This window comes from Mustela putorius, unplaced genomic scaffold (assembly GCF_011764305.1).
Source record: "Mustela putorius furo isolate JIRA1106 unplaced genomic scaffold, ASM1176430v1.1 tig00000228_pilon_pilon_pilon, whole genome shotgun sequence".
NCBI classification, from domain to species: Eukaryota; Metazoa; Chordata; class Mammalia; order Carnivora; family Mustelidae; genus Mustela; species Mustela putorius.
Window position 1 is genome coordinate 7,414,774 of NW_025421322.1, and position 20,977 is coordinate 7,435,750.

At 47.6% G+C, this 20,977-nt stretch overlaps 1 protein-coding gene across 3 annotated transcripts in view; it reads left to right on the top strand.

The window, feature by feature from the left end:
- The first annotated feature begins 876 nt into the window (after positions 1-876).
- Positions 877-20,977, top strand: part of BAALC (BAALC binder of MAP3K1 and KLF4) — an 84,267-nt gene continuing 64,166 nt past the window's right edge. The window contains exons 1-2 of one of the 3 annotated variants that reach the window (XM_045078004.1): positions 877-1,223; positions 8,671-11,417. In XM_045078004.1, coding sequence (XP_044933939.1) covers positions 1,064-1,223; positions 8,671-8,705 — 195 coding nt within the window. In that variant the 5' untranslated portion in view covers positions 877-1,063 and the 3' untranslated portion in view covers positions 8,706-11,417. Of the gene's footprint in view, positions 1,224-3,824; positions 4,565-8,670; positions 11,418-20,977 lie in introns of those variants that run through there. The other 2 variants (XM_045078005.1, XM_045078003.1) reach the window with 2 other exon arrangements.

Genomic DNA, 20,977 nt, shown 5'->3' on the forward strand with positions numbered 1-20,977 from the left:
GGAATGTCAAGGCTGCTGGTGGGCTTGGAGGAGAGCCAGCCCTGCCTCCCAGCCCCAGGGAGAGCTTGTTCTGTTTCACTTTCTTGAAAACAAAGTTCAAAGTCACAGAACTGGAAAGGTGTTAGTGATAGAGTCTAGCCCAACTCCATCAGAAATCATAGGCCCCACTCCTACTCTCCAAACCAGCTAAAACCAGAAAAGGGCGCTGACTGTTCCTTCTTTCTTTTTTTTTCTTAAGATTTTATTTATTTATTTATTTGACAGACAGACAGCCAGTCAGAGAGAAAGAGGAGGAAGCAGGCTCCCCACTGAGCAGAGAGCCCAATGTGGGGCTGGATCCAAGAACCCTGGGATCATGACCTGAGCTGAAGGCAGAGGCTTTAACCCACTGAGCCACCCAGGCGCCCCTGTTCCTTAATTCTTAATGGCATTACTTTCTGCCCATTTTGAGGGGCTTGTCCTCAGCTCTACTGCTTTTGAAACAAGTGGCCAGAACGCTTGGATTCCTTCCCAAGCGCTCCAGTTCTGAATACATGCATGGAAGGAAGGGAGGAAGGTAGGGAGAAATGAGGAAGGACAGAAGGAAGGGAGGGAGGAAGGGAAGAAAAGAGGGAAAGAAGGATGCTTGCATGAATGGGTGAACGGATGAACAGGGGAGTGTGTGGATGGATGGATGGATGCGCAGGACCCTGGGAGCGTAATCTCAGCCCGTGGGGCCGAACCTCTTTTGGGACCCCCGCTGTCCTCACGTTCTCTGGTAGCCGCTCCTGCGCCCCCGACCAGCTTCGGCGCTCCGAGGGAGGGAGGGAGTGGGGGAGGGGAGAGCGGGGCACGAGGGAGGGAAGGGAAACGCGGGGAGGAGGGGCGCGGGGAGAGGGCGAGGCGTCGGGGGCGGGGGGCGAGGCGGGAGCTGGGCGCCTGGTTGCCGCGCGGGCGGGGACGCGATGTCGCCGCCGCCGCCGCCGCCTCCTCGCCGGCCTGGGCTGCGCCGCCGGGGCTGAGCCGCCTCTGCCGCTGGAGCCGCGAGCCGAAGGGCAGCCGGGCGCGCCCGCAGCGCAGGAGGATGGGCTGTGGCGGGAGCCGGGCTGATGCCATCGAGCCCCGCTACTACGAGAGCTGGACCCGGGAGACCGAGTCCACCTGGCTCACCTACACCGACTCGGACGCGCCGCCCAGCGCCGCGGCCACCGACAGCGGCCCCGAGGCGGGCGGCCTGCACGCGGGTGAGTGAGCGGCTGCCGCGGACCCCGGGCGCCGGGAGGCCGGAGCCCAGAGACCAGCGGGAAGGATGAGGGGCGCCGGGGCAGCCGGTGATTTCCGTGCGAGTGGTAGGGGGTCGAGGGGATCTGAGGACGGCATACCGACTGGTCCTGCCTGCTGGCAGACCGACAGACCCAGGCCCAGCGAGTGGGGTCAGCGCGACACGCTTGCAGGAACTGAGCCAGTCCCGGGAGCCGCGGGCGCTCAGTGCCGGGACCGACGCATCCGCCGGGAGGACAGCCCACCTGGCACGCACACCTGCCCCTCCACCCACCCGCGCCCCGGCGTGCTTGCCTTCGTCTCCTCACCCCCTCGCCCCCCTCCCCCGCCAGCCCCGGTGGACCCACTCCGGCCCCCTCTCCAACCCCCCGCCACGCCACCTGGACTCTCTCTGCCTTGATTTATAGACAGGGCGCCTGACCCAGATTGCCTGGTTGGAGTCCTCCTCTTCACTTCCCCTTTCCTTCGGGCTGCGAAAACCAGAATCCTAGTTCAGGGCACAAAGCACGCCCGCTCGCCCCACCATTGGTTCTGCACTGAAGCTCACTTCTCCCCAGCAGGTGTTCCAGAGTGAAGACTTTCTCCCCACCCTGCGGTGCCTCCGTACTTCCTAGGAGGCAGGGCACGGATGTGGACTGGGGCTGTGCATTTACACACTCTTACCATTCATGCCCCACTAGCAGAAATTTAACAGAAGGATATGCAGAGAACTTTCTGGTCCAGTCACCTAGCAGATTTTTTTTTTTTTAAAGCAGACACTAATGATTATAGAGATGAAGATAATCTGTTACCGCAGACTGACCTTTAGTCATAAATCTGCTGGTGGAAAAGGAGAACACCTCACTACTTAGTATATGGATGTTGTCAAAAGCTAGATCGTTATTTGCATAATATGCTTTAACTCTTTCCAGACCTGTTTATGTTGTTGGCATTTTTAAATAATGAATTCTGAGATAGAAAATGAGATTAATTTGAAGCACACTGTATGTTATCAGGAGGAGGAAAGAAATGTGAAATACTCTTAGAAAGTTCAATACTCCTAAATCCGTGCTTCCTTCATAAGGGCTGCTGTTTTAATCTTAAGAATCAGTCTCTCCATCTTTTAGGCCCAAAGCTGGCTCCCTTTCCATACGAACTTGGTGAGTCCCTTTTTAAAAAAACCAAATAAGCAAACAAACAAAAAACCAAAAAAAAGGGAAGAACTGTCAGTGAAAATGGTTCAAGACAGAGCACTGTATTTGTCTGTAATGTTTCGGACTCACTGCAGTGATCATAATGGTTTCTTTGTGTCATCAGGGCTTTCAGCAAGTTTCCAAATTATGTGTTGGCTCAATTCAGTGTCAGAAATGAGGATAAGACATGAGCCTTCATAAGGGACCTGGTAAATGTTAGATTTAACAGCATTTCTTGGGAGGTGTGGTACTTCACAGAGTCAAAGGCCAGAGCTGCACTCCAAGGAAAAATGGTTGCAAAGATCTAGTATGGAAAAATGAAAACAAAAACCAACAGAGTACAGCTTCAAGGAATGGTTGCCTTGGGAACTGGGAGTATATTGTGTGTGTGTATCTACCTGTGGGTATGAGATGGTTATTATGGGATGGCTAAATATTCATTTCCAGTACTTACTCTTTTTTAGTCTGCTATCCTGACTCCTATCCCATTGTGCCTCATCAGAGTGGTCCCTGCAACAGGTAGGGCCTGGGATGAGCATGCTGATTTGTGGTTCCTTGCCAAAGATGGGCCAGCCTTGCCAGGCAGGTGATCCTGAAGGCGTCCTTGCTACCTAAGTTTGCCCACTTGGACCCCTTTAACCTGGATTCTTCAAAGTGCCTTTCTCATCGCACAGTTGCTCTTTTTTCTTTTCTTTTCTTTTCTTTAGAGAGAGAGAGAGAGAGGTTGAGCAGGGACTCTGGTAGGGTTAAGGAGGGGCAGAAGGAGAGAGCGAATCTTAAGCAGGCTCCACGCCCAGCGTGGAGCCCCAAGTTGGGCTCCCTCTCAGGACCCTGAGATCAAGACCTGAGCTAAATTCTAGAGTCAGAGGTTTAGCCACCTGAGTCACCCAGGTGCCCCCCATAGCTGCTCTTTAAAACTCCACCCTATTCCATTGAAACACCCAACCCAGTCCAAAGTTTCCATTTCTTCTGGTGCACTGCCCCCCACCCCGCCAACTCCATACTCACGTCTACTGAAAAGTCCCATTTAAGCATGTCTGCTTGTAAATTTTACTTCAGTTTCTTAATCCAGTCCAGACAGGGGGCATGTCACAGGAGAGTGTTTGATAAATATTTGTTGGATGAATTCTGCATTTTACTGCAGGATGGGGGGGGGCGTGTTTTTCTGCCAGTCATACAAAGGAAAGGACTTTATTGCCTCCCTCTTACTCAAAAAGTAGATCCTGAGCCTCTGGTTCCTGTTTTGGGAGATCATCTTCACTAGCCAGCAGAGTTCAATTAGGTTTTAAGGTTCAGCTGTTACGTAGGCTGGAATTGAAGACTTAGCCCAAACCACAGTATCTGATAGCCTGTTGCTTCCCTGTGTCATAGCAGCCTGTCTTGCTGTCACAGGAGGAAATTAAATTGGTCTGACATGATTTAGTCCTCATAAAATCAGTTTGCTGGATTGATTTTTACTTCCGTTGTCTGCTGGGGATCTCTCCAGGAGAAAGGGAGTCTCTGAGGTTGCCCTGCCCAGCCAGCTCAGCCATCCTGTACGTGAGTAACACCCTTGATTTACCTCAATTTGATCACAAGTCCCTTAAATTACAACCTTAACTATACTTTCTTATACTGTGAGGTATTTTCCTAATTTCTCTAGGAAATAGAACATTTCAAGTTTCTCTAAAGTCCTTCTATTTTACAGTTTTAAATTGCTATAATAATTGCTTTTATAAATGCACGATTGAGGATTACAAAATTATAGAGACTCCCAGCAAAACAGTTTACCCAAATAAATTGAAATAAGCAAAATAAAATGAAGAACACTTACTATTACTATCAGCTAGTGTTTATTGATGACTTACCAAGGGCCGGGGACTGTACGAAGCAGCACTTAACAGAACTCATCTCACAGAAGTTAACAGAACTTCGTCCTCATGGCCAGGATGAGGTAGGAACTGTGACCATCCTTCTCTTACTAGTAAGGGAATGAGGCATGGAGTGTGCTAGTGACTTTCCCCCCATCCAGTTCTGGGATCCAGCTCTGCTTGAATCCAAAGCCTGTACCCCTAAATACTGCCTTCTTGATTGATGGAAGATTAACTATAGAATTCTTGCTTTTACGGTTGATGGGACTCAAAATCTACTGTGGTCTCTTTATTTATTTATTTTTTTTTTTTTTAAAGATTTTATTTATTTATTTGTCAGAGATAGAGCACGAGCGAAAGCGAGCACAGGCAGACAGAGTGGAAGGCAGAGTCAGAGGGAGAAGCAGGCTCCCCATGGAGCAAGGAGCCCAATGTGGGACTCGATCCCAGGACGCTGGGATCATGACCTGAGCCGAAGGCAGCTGCTTAACCAACTGAGCCACCCAGGCGTCCCTACTGTGGTCTCTTTATATTCTGGTCTTGGATACCATAGTTTTCTTCTACTATAGATGGGACATGTCTTCCCTGGGGAAGGAGGTCCCTCATACCTTAGTGGAGCAGTTCTCCTTGTGAGAAACTCTTCCGGCTGCTTTGTAATTTCTACCTGGTGAACTCCACACCTTTGCAATCAAGTCTCGTATAGACAACTCTCAATATTTGAAGAAAACTGTCGCATCTCATCTGACCTCTAGTTCTCCAGTCCAAACACATGCAGATCTTTCGGTCATCTGTCAGACTTGTGGGGACCTGACCGTGTTATTCCAGATATGCTATGTCCCTTGCATATCAGAGTCCCTCTTGATACCAGAGACCTGTGGTTAGCTCCAAGCTCTTATGTGGTAGTTGGGTAGCACAGGGCAATGTGCAGGCACTGATGATCTCTCGGTGCAGGTAAAATCAGGTTAGGATTTGTTTGTTTTCCTGCTCTTGTTGCTGCTGTATTACCTCAATGACTCACATTAAACTTGTGATTGATTAAAACCTGTAGATCTTTTTTTCTAGTTGAATTTAAGTCTTGTCATCTCAGAGATGTTGTCTGTGCTGAATATCTAGCTCCTGGAACAGTGACTGGAACATAGGTGGCACTCAGTAAATGTTGGCCAAATGAATGGCTTCCCTCCACCCCGCAGCCACGAGTCCTGCAGTCATACTACTGATTTCAGTCACCCAAAGTGGAGGTTTTTAAATTTAGTCCTATTAAAATGTACCTTGTTGGTTTCAGTGTAATGCTTAAATGTGCTGACCTTTATTCATCTTGATAATGTCATTAAGACAATATTCTAGGTCTTTGTTTCCCTGTGTCCACAGACAAAAGATAAAAGACGTTTGCTCTCTTATTCATTCAATATACATTAGGCGCAAAGTTGAGTAAGATACGTTCCTTGAACTGTAAAAAATGAATAATTAGTGGAGACAGACACAAAGGTAGACACACTTCAGGTCAGCCTGTGGACCATCCTGGAACATAATATGGGAAAGATGCTGGAGGAGTGCAGGGGCTTGGGTAGCTCATTTTGCTGGGGAGTGGGGGATGGGGAGCTGTGTGCCTGCAGACAGCTGCAGGAGCATGGCAGAGGAAGCAGGACTGTTCCTGAAGGCCCTCTTGGGTGTGGGGGGTGGGGTGGTGTTATCCTGCCTCCTTCCTTGAGAAGGGAGTACCAGGAGAGAGCCCACCTGGGGCTTTCTGATGGATAAGGCTCCTCTCTCCCTCCTTCCGGCCCTCTCCCAGCTCCTTCTATCTACCTGTTATGCTTGTGGTTATATTTTCAGATAATTTATCAATGGATACCTGCCCCTCAAGCATGACAAGCTGTATTACTTTGATAGGGGGTCTTTTTGCTCACCACCAGATCCCCATGCCTAACACTGTGCCTGTATGGGACCCCAAGTGACCTTTCTTTAATGACTAAATCTCCTAGCACTTCCTGTGTCCATTGTATTCTCCTGGAGTCCCCAGAGATGATGTTTTCTTTCCTCAGAAGTTCCATCTGCTCGTTCTCTCTGGGTTCTTGTCTACCTGATTGGTTGCATAGCAAGAAGACATCCCCACTTTCCTCTGCTCCCTTTGCCAAACACAAGCCTCTTTGTTACCAGGGTCATTTTGTAAAAATCACTACAAAAACAGGTGGGAGCAAACTCAGGCAGTTCATAAAGTTTAGGAAGTCTCATGTGCTTGTGGCCCAGACCCCACCTGGGCAGAGTGACATACATCGTGTCACAGGCTCTCCAGGGACTGTGCAGCCCCCTTGTCGCACCCGTCATACCTCGTTACTGTCTCTCCAGGGAGCCTGGGAGCTCTGCCGGCTTGGGCACTGCGTGATGGACGGTCGCACACCAGCCTGTAAAAATGAAGAGTTGGAGAAATGATCCCGCTGAGCAAATGAAGTTTTATCTTAGAACCTCTTTCCCAAGTCTTACCTTAGATAATTTGTCTTGAAATCAGTCCAGTGAACTGTGTCTTTGTTGGACACCAGATAAACTACTCTGACTCTAACCAGAGATGAATTTAGGGTTCCAGACTTGGGCCCACTCAGAGGAACATAGTCCCCTCTCAGTCGGCATGGAGTCTTTTCCTGGCTTATCCTGTACTCAGGCTTAGAGTCCCTCAGGCTTAGACCCCTACTGGCCCTGCCTTTGGTTTGGGGTCTATGTGCCCACAACCCCTTCCTGCTGATAAGGCCATTCTGCCGGTTAGTGCATTGGACATCTGAGCCTGTCGTTCCTGGCTGATGGACCTGGGCTTGCATCCCGGGAGCCTTTCTGTGTAGGTCCACAGCCTCTAGCCACTCTCAGAAGATCCTTTTGCTTCTATTGCAAAATCCCATCTCTCTCGGGACTCCTGCAGAGATTCTCTGGCTAGTCTGAACACCTCCTTGGCTTTCATCTGGAAAGGAGATGGATGGAGTATCCTGAGCCCACGTTATGATCTAGCGCCTTCTGCCTTAGCTGCCACCAGTGTTCCTCTTACGTGCTCGCCTCCCACTCTGCCCCACAACCACCTCCACTGCTCTGTTGTTAGGGCCCAGTTGTCTGCCCCCACAAATTTCTGTGTTGAAGTCCTAACCACCAGTACATCCAAATGTGACCTTTTTGTAGATAGGGTCTATACAGAGGTTAAGATGAGGTCATTAATGTGGGCCCTAATCTAGTGTGACTGGTGTCCTTATAAAAAGGGACATTTGAACACACAGACACCCCAAAGAGAACCCCATGTCAGTTGAAGATGGAGGTCAGGGTGAGGCTTCTACAAGCCAAGGAGCACCCAAGATTGTCAGCAAGCCACCAGGAGCTGAGAGAGAGGCCTGGAACAAATTCTCCCTCACAGTCCCTGGAAGGAGCCACCCCAACCTCAGATTCCTGATCTCAGACCTGTGCGACAAGAAATTTCTGCTGCTTAAGCCGGCAGTTTGTGGTCCTTTGTTACAGCAGCCCTGGAAAATGCATACAAGTGTCTTTATGAGCACTAACAATGTGAACGTTTGGAAATCCTGAGAGGGTGTCTATCGTCACTGCCTCACCCGTCCTTCAGAGACTGGGTCTGTTCCCTTGTCATTTTAATTCAAATAGCATTTATTGAGCACCTAATGTATTTTTCTTTGGGACATTAGTTTCCGTAACTGTCTAAACAAACCTCATAAACCATCGCAATCCCCATTTACCAGATGAGGAAACTGAGATTCAGTGAGATGTGGAGATTGAGTAAGGTCACCAGCTGAGGGAGTGGAAGAGCCCGTGTCGGAAACCAGGTGTCTTGTTTCTAAATCCAGGGCAGTGTCTGTTATGCTGTAACTGCTAAGCGTGGAGTTGGCGCCCTCCTCCACCCCATCTGCCTTCAGCGGTTTGGAAAAGGACTTGGCAGGGGGAACCTCCTGCCAGCATTGGTGAGGCTGAGGACAGGAGGCCTTGAGCAGACCCGGCAGCCCTGAGGCACCGGTACTGGCCCCCCTCCCTGGGCCGAGAGCCCCAAGTGGGGCTGCAGACATGCCCCCAAGATCACCTGCATCCCAGGCACCTGATTGCCTCCTTAAAGGTGATCAGGCTTGGGGCAGAATGGTTTTTTTTTTTTTTTTTTTTTTTCTGATTTCAAATGCAGAGATGTGGCTTAAGAAACTTTAGAGAGTGTTAGAGAAGCACACAGAAGTAACACGTCTGTCAGCATTTGGGACTTTTATGCCTCAGGTCCGGCATCTAGGTGTCTATGGAACAACTTACTTCTTCTGTGGGGATTATGTTTGAGGTTTGGGGGTTATAGAAGAACTTCCTCAAATTTCTTGGAAGCTCAAAGGCCAAGAGAAAAAAAGAGTAGTTCTGTTTTTCTTTGTGTTTAGGAAAGTATTTGGAGGTCGTGGCAGCCAAAGGCTAGTTTGAACGGGGGACTGGGTGAGGGGTGGGGAAGGCCGTGGGTAAGTGAAGGGATTTTTCTCCATTTTTTCCTTTCAGTACTAAGCAAATATAATTGAATTCAGGTAAATTATATACGAGGCAAATGCATATTGTGACTTCACTGTTTATGATAATCGTGGCCCTCTTTCACTCCCTGCCACCCCCTACAGCTGGCTCAGGCTGAGTTTTCTAGTCTGCCCAGCCGTTTCTGGGATTTGTGGTTGCTTTGTGGAGATGGTAACATGGCCTGTGAGGTGTGTGTGTCTAGGGGCCAGCTCTCTGTCTGGGCCTCAGATGCCCATGAGGTCACATAGACTGGCTGCCCAGTGTTGTAGTTCGGGTCTAACCCCATTCCCTCCCAGTCCCGGATCTCTGTGTCCAGTGCAATAGTACCCAGTGGCTGCCTACGTTCTGCGTGTGGTGTCTGTATAAGGAAGCAAAACTGGAAGCCTTAGATTTTTCTTAATCCTACTCCATCTTCTTTATGAATAGTGCCAATTTCTCCCAGAGTCTAGGATTAGGTTGTCTGTTAGTCTTCCTTTTGGGTGATTGTGATCCTTGGTCTTTTTCTGTCTTCGTAGACATTTTAGTGGGCAGCTGGCAAGACAGAATGGGTAGCTTGTGGCCAGATGCTCTTCAGCCCCAAAGCCCAACCTGGGCCTGCTGAGCTTCCCCAAGCCACTGCACCAGCCTGTAACACTTCTTCACGCGTGAGACCGCGCAGCCTGATCTGCTGTCGGTTTATAGTTTCATATGCTTCCTCTCCTTCGACAAGCCAGCTTCTCACACCCATCATGACCTCCAGTCTCTGGACCTTTCTGACTCTCTTCTTTATCATCATCATCTTCCTTGTCGTTTTGTTTGAAGATTATAGTTCAGTGGGAATTAGACTCTGACAGTGATACTGACCAGCTTTGTGACCTTGAGCAGGTTTCTTAGCTTGTCTAGGTTTCATTTACCACGCTGTAGGATAGGAATCATTGTAGAACGAGTGTGTCCACAAATATGAGGTGTATGGCCTCTCAGAGCTGCCATTCGGGTACCTAGGTTCTCTTCCCCTCTTCAGTCTTGCCCTGGGCTCCACCTCAAACCTGGGGTCTATCTTCCCCGGTGTCCCTTACGTCCCCTGTTCCGAGCTGCCTGCCGTTGCTGAAGCAAGTCATGGGTGTTGGTCTTTGTGCCCAATAGCAGTTCGTTCTCCAGAACCTCAGTATTCTTACCACTTCTTGGCAATTCTCTTAATTCCTTATTAACATGCTGTGACAGTCCCTGTGTAATAGCTCCCAACACTATGCTGTTCTTTCCCTCTGAATACTTAAAAAAAAAAAAAAAAATCAAAGACTTGCTGTGAATTCTCCCATCATTCTCTCCAGTTACCTGTTGTATGTTCTTCTGGGCACCTCAGCATTTAAAAAATGCCTTAGCTACCCTGTCCTCATCTCTGCCTGTTTGGACTCTTTAAGTGCACTGATGAGGTTGTTCCTTAATGTCCCTACAGATGAGGACATCCCAGGCAGTGCCGTCCACAGGGTGAGGGCTCCTCTGCGTCTCCATGGCCCTCCCAGAGCCCAGGCCGCTGCCATGTTTTACTTGAACCTCAGCTGTATCCTGCTTCTCTTCTTGCTCTTCACAAGTCATTCTTCATGTTAAGAGGGAGAAAACACTTTTAAAACATATATCGGGTCTCGTCCCTCTCTTGCTTAATGGCCTCTGCTAGCTTCTTAATCTGTTATATGTAGAATAAAACCCTAGCAACCCCTTTCCTCGACCTGCATAACCCGGTTCCTCTACCTCTCTGGCTTGGCTTATCCTGCTTGCTCTCTCTCTGGCACACAGTGTTCCAGCCACACGAGCATCTGGGGCACCCGCTGTAATGTGGCCCCTCCCCCACTCTTTACCTCCTGGACCCCACCTCAGAGAGAACAGCCTTCCCCAGTCACCTGATGATCCTTTTTTTCTTCTGATCACCAAGCCTGTCACTGTCTTGCTCATTGACTCTTTATGTCTTTACTCCTTCACTCTGGGAGGCGATGTGCTGCTGGCCATATTCGCCACTCTTGCCCAGATACTTAGCATGGCGCTCAGCCTGGAGTAGGTGCTCAAAGCATATTTGTTGAGTGGAGGGAACCCTCCTCATCTTTTGTATCAGTTAGGAACTGCTTTTGGTGGCAAGAACCAAAACCAGGGGGAATGTGGTTTAGCAGAGAGGCTCTAGTGTCTGCACTTCACAGAGCGTCTGGAGGGAGGCAGCTGCTCACTAGGGAATGCTGTCAAGGACGTGGGTTTATTACTTGGCCATCCGTACCATGTGGATTTCATCCTCGTAGTTGCAAGGTGTTGTCGTGTCTTACTTTAGATACGAAGAAGGGGGAAAGGCACATTCTATCCGAGTCGGTCCTTTTTATCTGCAAAATGATAGCTTTCCCAGAAGCCAGTAAGCTTTGCTTGAGTCTCATTGGCCAGAACTGTATGACATGGCCATCCCTGGCTGTGAGATAAACTAGAAGATCGGGACTGTTAGTTGGGCATGCACCACGCTAACAGTATCATGGTCCTCTTGGCAAAAAGAAAAGGGGAAGAACAGATGTGTAGGCTGCCACCTGGGTAACTGGACCTTTCATCCTCAGGCTACTTCTGAGGGGAGACGAGATTGGTAGGAGAAGGGGAAGGAGAAAAGAAAGGAAGGGTGGCTCAGTGGGTTAAGCCTCTGCCTTCAGCTCAGGTCATGATCCCAGGGTCCTGGGATAGAGCCCCTCATCGGGCTCTCTGCTCAGTGGGGATCCTGCTTCACCCCCTCTCTCTGCCTGCCTCTCTGCCTACTTATGATCTCTGTCTCTGTCAAATAAATAAATTAAATCTTATATTAAAAAAAAAAGAAAAGGAGGAGGAAAGGAAAGCGAGGAGAGGAAGGTCTGCTAGAAACCAGAGCAGCACAATTATTGGTATGAAGATTTTATAATAATAGTAATAGTGTTTATAGTATTACCACATGTTAAGTGAATTCACAAAGGTTGATATTTATTGGGAAAGTGCTAATATTGAGCTGGTTTTAGAAATAGTACAACAATAGCTTAAACTTAAATCTTTTGGAATAGTCTTTTAACATCAGACTCTGTGTGGTGTCGTGACATGTGCAAGGGGCGTTTCTTTGTTTTCTGCTTCCTTTTCCTATAGAGTTAATGCCAGCTGGAAACTGACGTGCCCGCTGATACTCTGTGGCGCCAGTGACCAATTGGTGGGGACGTTGGTAGAGGTCCGCTGTGCGGGGTCGTGCTGATGCTCAGGCTGGGGCCCTGTAGGAGAAGCCACAGACAGCCCATTGGCTCATTTAAAGACTTGACAGTATTTCCTGCGAAAATCTAAAAAACCCACCCTGCTATTGTCTCTAGGGCTTGTGGACTTGAGGGCGAGAGGAAACTGAAAGGATTTGAGGAAAATAGCAGGGCTGTTTGGGAAACGGTCGTCATAACAACAGGGCACAGCCTTGGCTACAATGGAAGTGGCGATTGCCTGTGCACCCTTCATAAGGGGGACGATTTGAGTTGAAGCACGAAACTGAGGCCTCATTAAATTACTACGTGCAAGAACTGCTTTTCAGGACAGTCTTCGGAGCAGCCAGGCTCAGGTTTGCTCAGCTGGGGCGGTAAGTGGTGTGTGTGCAAACACGGATGAACACCACCCCGGCTCCCGAGCGTGGCTTTCCTTAGCTGCGTGTGCAGCGTGTGCCCGGCACGGAGTGTTTATTACCTGATTCTCTTACCCCCAGTTTTACCGATGGGAGAAGTCCGAGAGGCCAGGTGACCTGTGCCAAGGCTTGAAGGCTGTAAGTGGCTGCGGGGGGTTGGGAACCCAGCTCTGCTTTCGTTCGGAGCCCTGTGCTCTTTCCTTCATGCCAGCTGCCTAACCGATCACTAGCTCTGGCCCTCATTGCCTCGCAGCTCGACGTCTGCAACGGCGCTGTGACCTGTCCCCCGACCCCCAGTCACTGCCACTCCAGGATCCTTCATACCATTGTCAGGCGAATATTCCTGAGGCATAACTGGGACCATTACTGTGTTATCTCCTGCTCAGAGCCTTTCATGATTTTTCTTTGCCAACTGAATGCAAATGTCTTAGTTGGCATTTAAGGCTTTTTCTTCAGCCTTAGCTTCCACTGAGGGTCTGCAGGTCCTCTCCACTCAGCCCGACTTAGGGTTTCCCTTTGCATGAAGTACCTTATCCTCTTACCCCCCTCCCACTCCCTCTGAAAGCCCCACAGCTCCCATGTGCCCCCTCAGTCACATGTTCCCTTCTAGCACAGACCTAGCGCACTTACTCGGTTTTGCATTTTCTTATTTATGGCCATGTCCTGTCTAATGTCATATCATATACTCTTAGAGACTGTCAGGAAATAGACTGAGGTGGACTCTTACTGGGGCCACCTGTGAGGGCCTGGGCTAAGGGAGAAGTTGAATTGCTGGGGATGGTCCTTCAGGTATGGTAATGACAGGCGCCTGGTCACCCTGTATCAGGTTTCAGCTGCTGGCTGCCCCCAGCCTGGGGAAGGGAGCTTGGGGGGGGGGCACTTCCTTCCACAGAGGGCAGTTCCTAGAGAGGCACTCAGCCGTGAGTCTTCCCTGGGCACCCCTCCCCGCTGCTTGAGGATCTGGTGTTAGTCCTGCAGGAGATCCCGATCCCAGAGGGACCATACTCCGTATTTCCCAGTCAGCTTCCCTGGAGGCTACACATCAGATTCACTTGGGCAACGTAAACAAAAGGCCCCACTCCCAGGGCTTCTGTCGGGGCCAGAGGCCTGCAGGTTTGGCTAGTTCTCGGGGTCAGGGCAGAGTGGACTTTCCTAGGTCTGAGGTGGGGCTTAGGATGTTGCATTTCTAACAAGGTCCTGGGTGATGCTGGTCTTGCTGGCTCGTGGACCTCGTGGAGGAGCGGGTCCTAGATCACAGGGTGACCAGCCTTCGCTGTGAAGGGCCAGTTGTAAATATTTTAGGCTTTGTGGGCCACATTACCTTTGTTGCAGCTACTCAGCTTCCGCTATTTTTAATCCCAAAGCAACCAAGGTTGGTACATAAACGAATGGCCTCTGCCAACGGCCACTGCTGTCCTAGGTAATACTGAGGCTCGGCCAGGCTTAAGAGCCACAGTCTCTAACCCTCAAGGCAACGTAGAAGAGAGACGAGAACAGGGCTTGCAGGTATGAGTCCCAGTCCTCAAACGCTACTCTAAAGAGCTTAGCACACTGAGCCCTGAGCGACATTGGTGGGCCGACCAAGAAATGGGACCAAGAGCATTTCTGACCTTGAAGGCAATTTTGAAGGTTGTTAAAATATCTCTGATAACATTAGGTCACTGAGGCATTAGATAGTTTATTATGCAAATCGTGCTCCTGAGTGGAGTGGGGTCTGGGAAGTGGACTGGATCCTGGCCCCACCCAGAGTAAGGAGCCTGGTTCTCTGGGGAGCTCTCCTCGCCTCGGGCTCAGGCACCAGACTCCTCCATCCCTTCAGCACAGGGCTCGAGGATTCCGTTGATTCTGTGCTGTGAGTGCTGCCTCCAGACACCTCTCCCAGCTGGCAGTTCTTCTGAGGGTGTGGAGCTGAGTCCCGGTCGGAGGAATAATCCTCTTCCTGGGGTTTCTCTGAGCTTCGCTCACCTTTCCTTAACTCTCAGTTTCCCCAGAGCCTGTGACGCCGTTTCTGGGAATTTATAAAGTTGCACACGGGCGCCTGGCTGGCTTAGCCAGGTGAGCATCTGCCTGGGGCTCAGGTCATGATCTCGGGGTCCTGGGATTGAGCCCCACATGGGGCTCCCTGCCCAGCGGGAAATCTGCTGCTCCCTCTGCCCCTCCTCCCACTTGTTCTCTCAGTCTTTCTCTCTATGACTCTCTTTCTCTCTCTCTCAAATAGAGTCGCCACACGTCTGGTTGGTTGTGAGTCTGGGCAGCAGAGGAATGGGTTGCTGTTATAATGTTTGCTTTTCTGAATCAGGTGTTCCTTTGTAGAGACAGGGACTTCCAGCGGTTACGTAAGGCTGCAGAAAACACCCAGTGAACTTAGAGAAGAGGGATTATTTAAATAGAAGCTGCCAAAAACGTTAACAAAGAGACCCAGGGAGAGTGTGCCCAAGCTGGTTAGCTTTATTTTTTCTTCTTTAGCACAGGGATTCAAAATTCAAACACTGCTTCTTGTTAGAACCCCCAAATCCCACAGCCACAAGCAAAAAAAATCAGTGAGAAATAGAATGAAAACTTATATGAGAAGGTGATTTAAACATATGTGCAGTCACACACACACACACACACACACACACACACACACACAAGCAATTATATCTTCAACTGAGCATTGCTCTTCCCAGGGACATCAGCTGCTTGCAGTTGCTCAAAACAATTCTGGAATCCCTTAACTGTAACCTCAGGCGTTTTAAAAACATAACATTTCAAATACACACAATAGTTTAAGACCTTTAAATGACACACAGATATTTCAAAAATCTATATACAGGTGGGTATAACAATGGTATAATAAGCCCCCATGTATGTTACCAGCTTCAACAATTATCAGCGCATGGTGAATCTTGTTTCCTCTCGACCTCCATTGCCCTTCGTTTGGACAAACTCCAGAAATCATGAAACTCTATTCAAAAATACTTTCGTATGGATTGTCAGAAAATGGGGACCCTTTTTAAGAAGATGTAAGATTGAACCAGATGAAGTGGTCATTTCTTTCAGTTGAAATGGTGTAATGTCAGCAGTTCTAAAGCTTCAACCTTATAACCACAATGCCATTATCACACCTAAAAATTAATGAAAGTTCCTTAATTCTCTAATATAACCGAAATTCAGTCATGTCCAAATTTTGTTGATGGTCTCATCAATGTATTTTCTATGACTAGTTTGTTTGACTTGGGATACAAAAGATATCCACACACATTGTATTTCATTCACCTTTTTTCTTAAATTTCCTTCAATTTATAGATTTCCCATTTTCCTCCTCTGTCCTTTCAATTTTTATTTGTTGAAGAAACCTGCTTTTTTGTGCTGTAGAGTTTCCCATTTGGGGGGATTTTGCTGATGACATGCCTATGGTGTTGTTTAAAAATGTGTCCCTTTGTTCCTTGTAAACTAGTAATTACAACTGTCGGCTTGATGAGATTCAGGTTCAGTTTTGGGTGCAAGAGTGCATCGTAAGTGATGATATACTCTTCTCGCTGCACACATCAGACAGGACAGTATCTGGTTCTCTCTCACTGCTGTGCGGTTACGATCAGCTGTGCCAACCCGCCCCATCCTTTATAAAGTATCTCTGCTTCCTGTTGCTGGTAATCATCCCCTATATCAATTATTTTATTAGGAATTGCAAAAACAATACTATTCTAACATTTCTTCAACATTAGCTGGAATTCTTTTATAAAGAATACTTTTGCTTGTTTCCCCTTTGGTTTCCCTGAAAAGGTGGAGTAAATGCCTGCTTCCCTTTGATGATCAGTTTTCAGTGCATTCCCTAGTTTCTTCAAAGGGGATCAACAGTTTTTTGTTTTGTTTTGTTTTTGTTTTTTAAGATTTCATTTATTTATTTGAGAGAGTGCATGCAAGAGAGAGCACACAAGCCAGGGTGGGTGGGGGGTGGTAAGAGGGAGAAACAGCCTCCCTGCTGAATAGAGAGCCCAGTGCAGGACTTGATCCCAGGACCCTGGGATCACGACCTGAGCTGAAATTCAGAGGTAGATGCTTAACTGACTGAGCCACCCAGGTGCCCCTAGATTGCTATATTTTAATGGTTCATATGTTTTATTTTGCTTTTGTGGTAAACTTGTCTTTTTTTTTTTTTTTTTCATTTAAATTTTGTCCGGTCTTATATTTAAATAAAGAATTTATGTGATTCCAATCGCAAGTTACACTTAAGTCTCATTTTCATCTCTGCCTCTACTCCCCTCCCTTTGTTCTCCTACAAATACTCATTTTATTTTTTGGTTTATCTCTTCATTAAATACAAGTATGCACAGGGGCACCTGGGTGGCTCAGTGGGTTAAGCCTCTGCCTTTGGCTCAGGTCATGATCCCAGGGTCCTGGGAGCGAGCCCTGCATCAGGCTCTCTGCTCAGCTTCCTCCTCTCTCTCTCTACCTGCCTCTCTGCCTGCTTGTGATCTCTGTCTGTCAAATAAATAAATAAAAATATTTTTTTTAAAGTATGCACACATACTACATCCTTTGTTTCTGTACCTTTTCACTCAGTGTATTCCAGAGATATTCCAAGCAGTCTGTAGATAAGTTCCTCCTCCTTTTTTATAGCTACAGCTATGTGATGCTCCATTGCGTGGATATGTCATAGTTTATTAAACCAGTCTCCTGTTGTTGGCCATTGGGATTGTTTCTAGACTTTTGCTACACAAATAGTCTTACCCATGCATTTTTTCATTTTTTATTCAATCTTTAGGTAGATTCTTAAAAGTGGGATGGCCAGGCGAAAGGCTGAATGTACTTTGCTCAATATTGCCAAATTCCCCTCTTCAGGCCATGTGTGGTTTTCACCCGCAGTGTATGAGAGTGCCCAACATAGTAGATTGTCAAACTTAGGGGATTCTGTCACTTTAATAGGTAAGACACTGTAACTCAGGCAGTTGTACTGTGCATCTGTGTGAGTAGGGTTGCCGTTTTCATGATTATGGGCACATTGGCGTTTCCCTCCGGAATACAGTTTGTTAAATCTCTAGACCTGTTCTTTTGATTGTATTTAGTAGTTGCAAATCTTTGTCTTTTGACATTGACTGAGATATTTTGAAAAACAAAAAAGTCCCTAACGTTATTTGGCAAATAGGGTTGTTGGGTTTTTGCTATCAGATGGGAACAGCTGGGGGCTGGCTGGGCATCTTTCTCTTCTAGTACAGTCCCAGGGCTGCTCCATATGGTCTTTCTGCATGGACTAGTTTGGGCTTCCTCACAGCATGGCGGCCTCAGGGCAGTTGGACTGTTTATGTAACTGCTCTGAGCTCCAGCACAGTCCCAGCTAAAAAGCAGAAGCTACATTGCCTCTTATGACTTCAGCTTGGAATTATGCACTGTCACTTCTGCATTCTTTTGGTTACAAGTGAGTCACAAACCTGCCTGGATTCAAAAGGAGGGAATTAGAGCCCACCCCTGATGAAGGGATGGCAAGATTCTAGAAGAGCATGGCCGTTTTAAGAACTGTGAAGGGGCTGAGATTTTCCTCGACTTGTTTTCCTGTGAGTTTCTTGGAAGCGAGTGAGACACGAGACTCCTGGGTCAGAGACAAAGGTCCAGCAAGCTTCACAAGGGTTAGCATGTTTGCTCTGATCCCTTTCCCCAATTCTCGCAGGGGCCACGGAGATGGGTCCAGGTGGACGTCTGCACATGCAGTAGACTGCGTTACTGCAGATTTCTGCACCTGCTAATCTTCGGAAACTCTTCCCAAGAAGAGCGGTCTTGTAAATGCTGTCAGTGCTTCCCGCGAGCTCTCTGCAGCTCTTAGCACTGTGGATCTGGCTCATCTCCTCTGCCCACACCCTCTTCCCCAGTTTGGAAATTGGCTTTTCCCCTTGGTTTCACCGCCCCCACTGCTGGTGATTTTCTCTTCTACCTCTGATTATGTTCTCTCTTCCTCCTCCTTTCTTGGTCCCCTCCTTCCTGGTTCCCCCTCGCCTGCACCCATGGAGATGTGACTCCTCACCCTCTTCTCCCAGTAGTCTTCCCTCATTCAGCACGAGCTCATCCACACCTCTGACTTCAGTCTTCCCCTGGTGGTGGCTCCATGATTCTCTCTTTCAACTCCAGACCCACATTTCCAGCTGCTCATGAGACATCTAACTGTAGTCAGCCAGGTGCATCAAATTCAGCTTACCTCAGGCCTGATTAACCTCTTCTTCCACACATCATCCCTGCTGCTGTGTGTCCTCTCAGTTCACCACAGTCCTCTAGATGGAGGACAAAAATACCTACTTTGCAGGTATTCTACTTTACTCCCTCTTTCTCTTTCTCTCTGCACATCTAATGTGGCATCAGATCCCACAGGCTGTCTCTGAAACAGCTCTTGTTACGAATCATTTCCATCTTTCCAGCCCCAGGAATATTACCCTAGTTCAGGCCCTTAATAGTGTTCATCTTCAAATTGTTTCCCATTGGCCTTTCTGGATGTAAGGCATCTTGATAACGAGGAAGGTATCCCCCTCCTCTTTCATTTTCCTGCTTATCTCTCCCCAAACCATAAGTTCAGTTTAATCTTACGCATTTCTCAGAGAATGCTCTTTTTTAGCTCTTTCCTTCCTTCCTTTCTACAAATATTCTTCAGCACCCAGTGTGGGGTGGGCACTGTTTTAAATATTGTAGCAGTCAAGAAGACAGCCAAGACTCTGCTCTTGGAGCTTACATTCAGGTTGGGGGCAGTGGTGATGGACAGAGAAAATAAATAAGATAGGTAATTTTAGATACTGGTAAGCACCATGGGAGGAAAATAATGAAATAGAGAATAACCAGGAGGAGGGTGGGAGGAGTTAACAGATTGAGTGGTTAGGGAAGGCCTCTATGAGAAGTGGTATTTGAGCTAAGCTGTGAGTGAAAAGCAGGGGCCTCATAAATGTTAGGAGCCAGAATGCTTCAGGAAGAGTTATCAGCAAGTGCAAAGGCCCTGAGGCTGGAATGAGCCTGATGTGATTGAAATGGAAAAGCTACATGGATGGGGAGAGGGAGCACCTGAGGGTGGTTACCATTTTCTGGTATGGCCAAGAATACTGGTAAGGACATGCCCATAGCCAGCATGTTGTGAAGAGGCAGATAAGTGTTTACTGTTATTCAAAAGTACCTGGTTTTATTTATTTATTTTTTTAATCTCCAGAGTGCTTAAATAAATATATTTGAATATATCCCTGGGTTGTTGAATTTGTTCAAACCCAATGAACACATTAACCATTAATGAGGCACTTGTACCTCTTTGAAAGCCAAGGAATAATCTTCTTAAAGGGAAATCATACCCACTTAATCTCTTTCTTTGTGTGTAATGCTAAAGACAGCATCTAAACTGGATTTATACTCCACTGATGCCCAAAGAGACTTAGCTTGCCACAGTCACAAGGCATGTAAGGATGCTTTGTTTTTTTTAAAAAAGATTTTATTCATTTTTTTTGACAGAGACACAGTGAGAGAGGGAACACAAGTAGGGTGAGTGGGAGAAGGAGAAGCAGGCTTCCCTCCGAGCAGGGAACCTGCTGCAGCGCTTAATCCCAGGACCCTGGGATCATGACCTGAGCTGAAGGCAGATGCTTAAAGACTGAAGCACCCAGGTGCCCCTGAAAATACATGTCTTAACACTTAATTCTAATGATTAGTTCAAAAGACAAATCAAGAATCTCATTCTAGGAGTGATAATCCTTTTGAAATGTATAATCTTTTTGCCTTCATGAGTCACTTACCTACGCTATTTTGGCTCGAATGGTGTTACGAGTATTTATTTATTACCTTAGGTTTTAATTTTCTTTGGTCCAGGTGTTGCTTTTGGGTGATACAGGAATAGGTGGAAAGGGCTGGAGACAAAGACAAATCAAGTATCTCTATCCTTGCAATTACAGAAGTGACCTTACTTTTTGCTCTCTATAAATGAATGAATTTCTTTATTAAGAGATCACTTAGGTAGCACTTTCAAAGCCCTTAATGTAGTCTTAGGCAGTCAGGAGAGATCCATGAAGAGCCCTTGGTGGAGTTTACAGTCTAGTGCAGTGCTGTCCGATAAAACTTTCTGTGATGATGGAACATTCTGTATGTGCACTGTCTGATACCCTAGCTACTGCTCTGCATCACTTGAAATGGGGCTAGGACAGCTGAATTTCTCATATTCTATAAATGTTAATTTAAATTTACATAGCTCAAATGTAGCTGGTAACTACGTATTGGAAAGGGAGGCAGAAGAGATAATAACCTGATTCACACAGTTAATAACAATTGTTGTAAATGTTACAAAAGAGAAGACAGGTACCCTGGCAGATGAAACGGAAATGTAACTTAATCTGAGGCTTGGCTGAGACTTCTCTGAGATATTGATGTTTCTGTTAAAAACTGAAGTGCTTGGGATTCACTAGGTTGGGGTTGGTGTGGGCAACACTTAGCAAAAGGAAGAGCATGGGGGGGTGCCTGGGCAGCTCAGTCAGTTAAGCAGCTGCCTTCAGCTCAGGTCCTGATCTCAGGGTCCTGGGATCAAGCCCTGAATCAGGCTCCCTGCTCAGCAGGGGGTCTGCTTCTCCTTCTTCCTC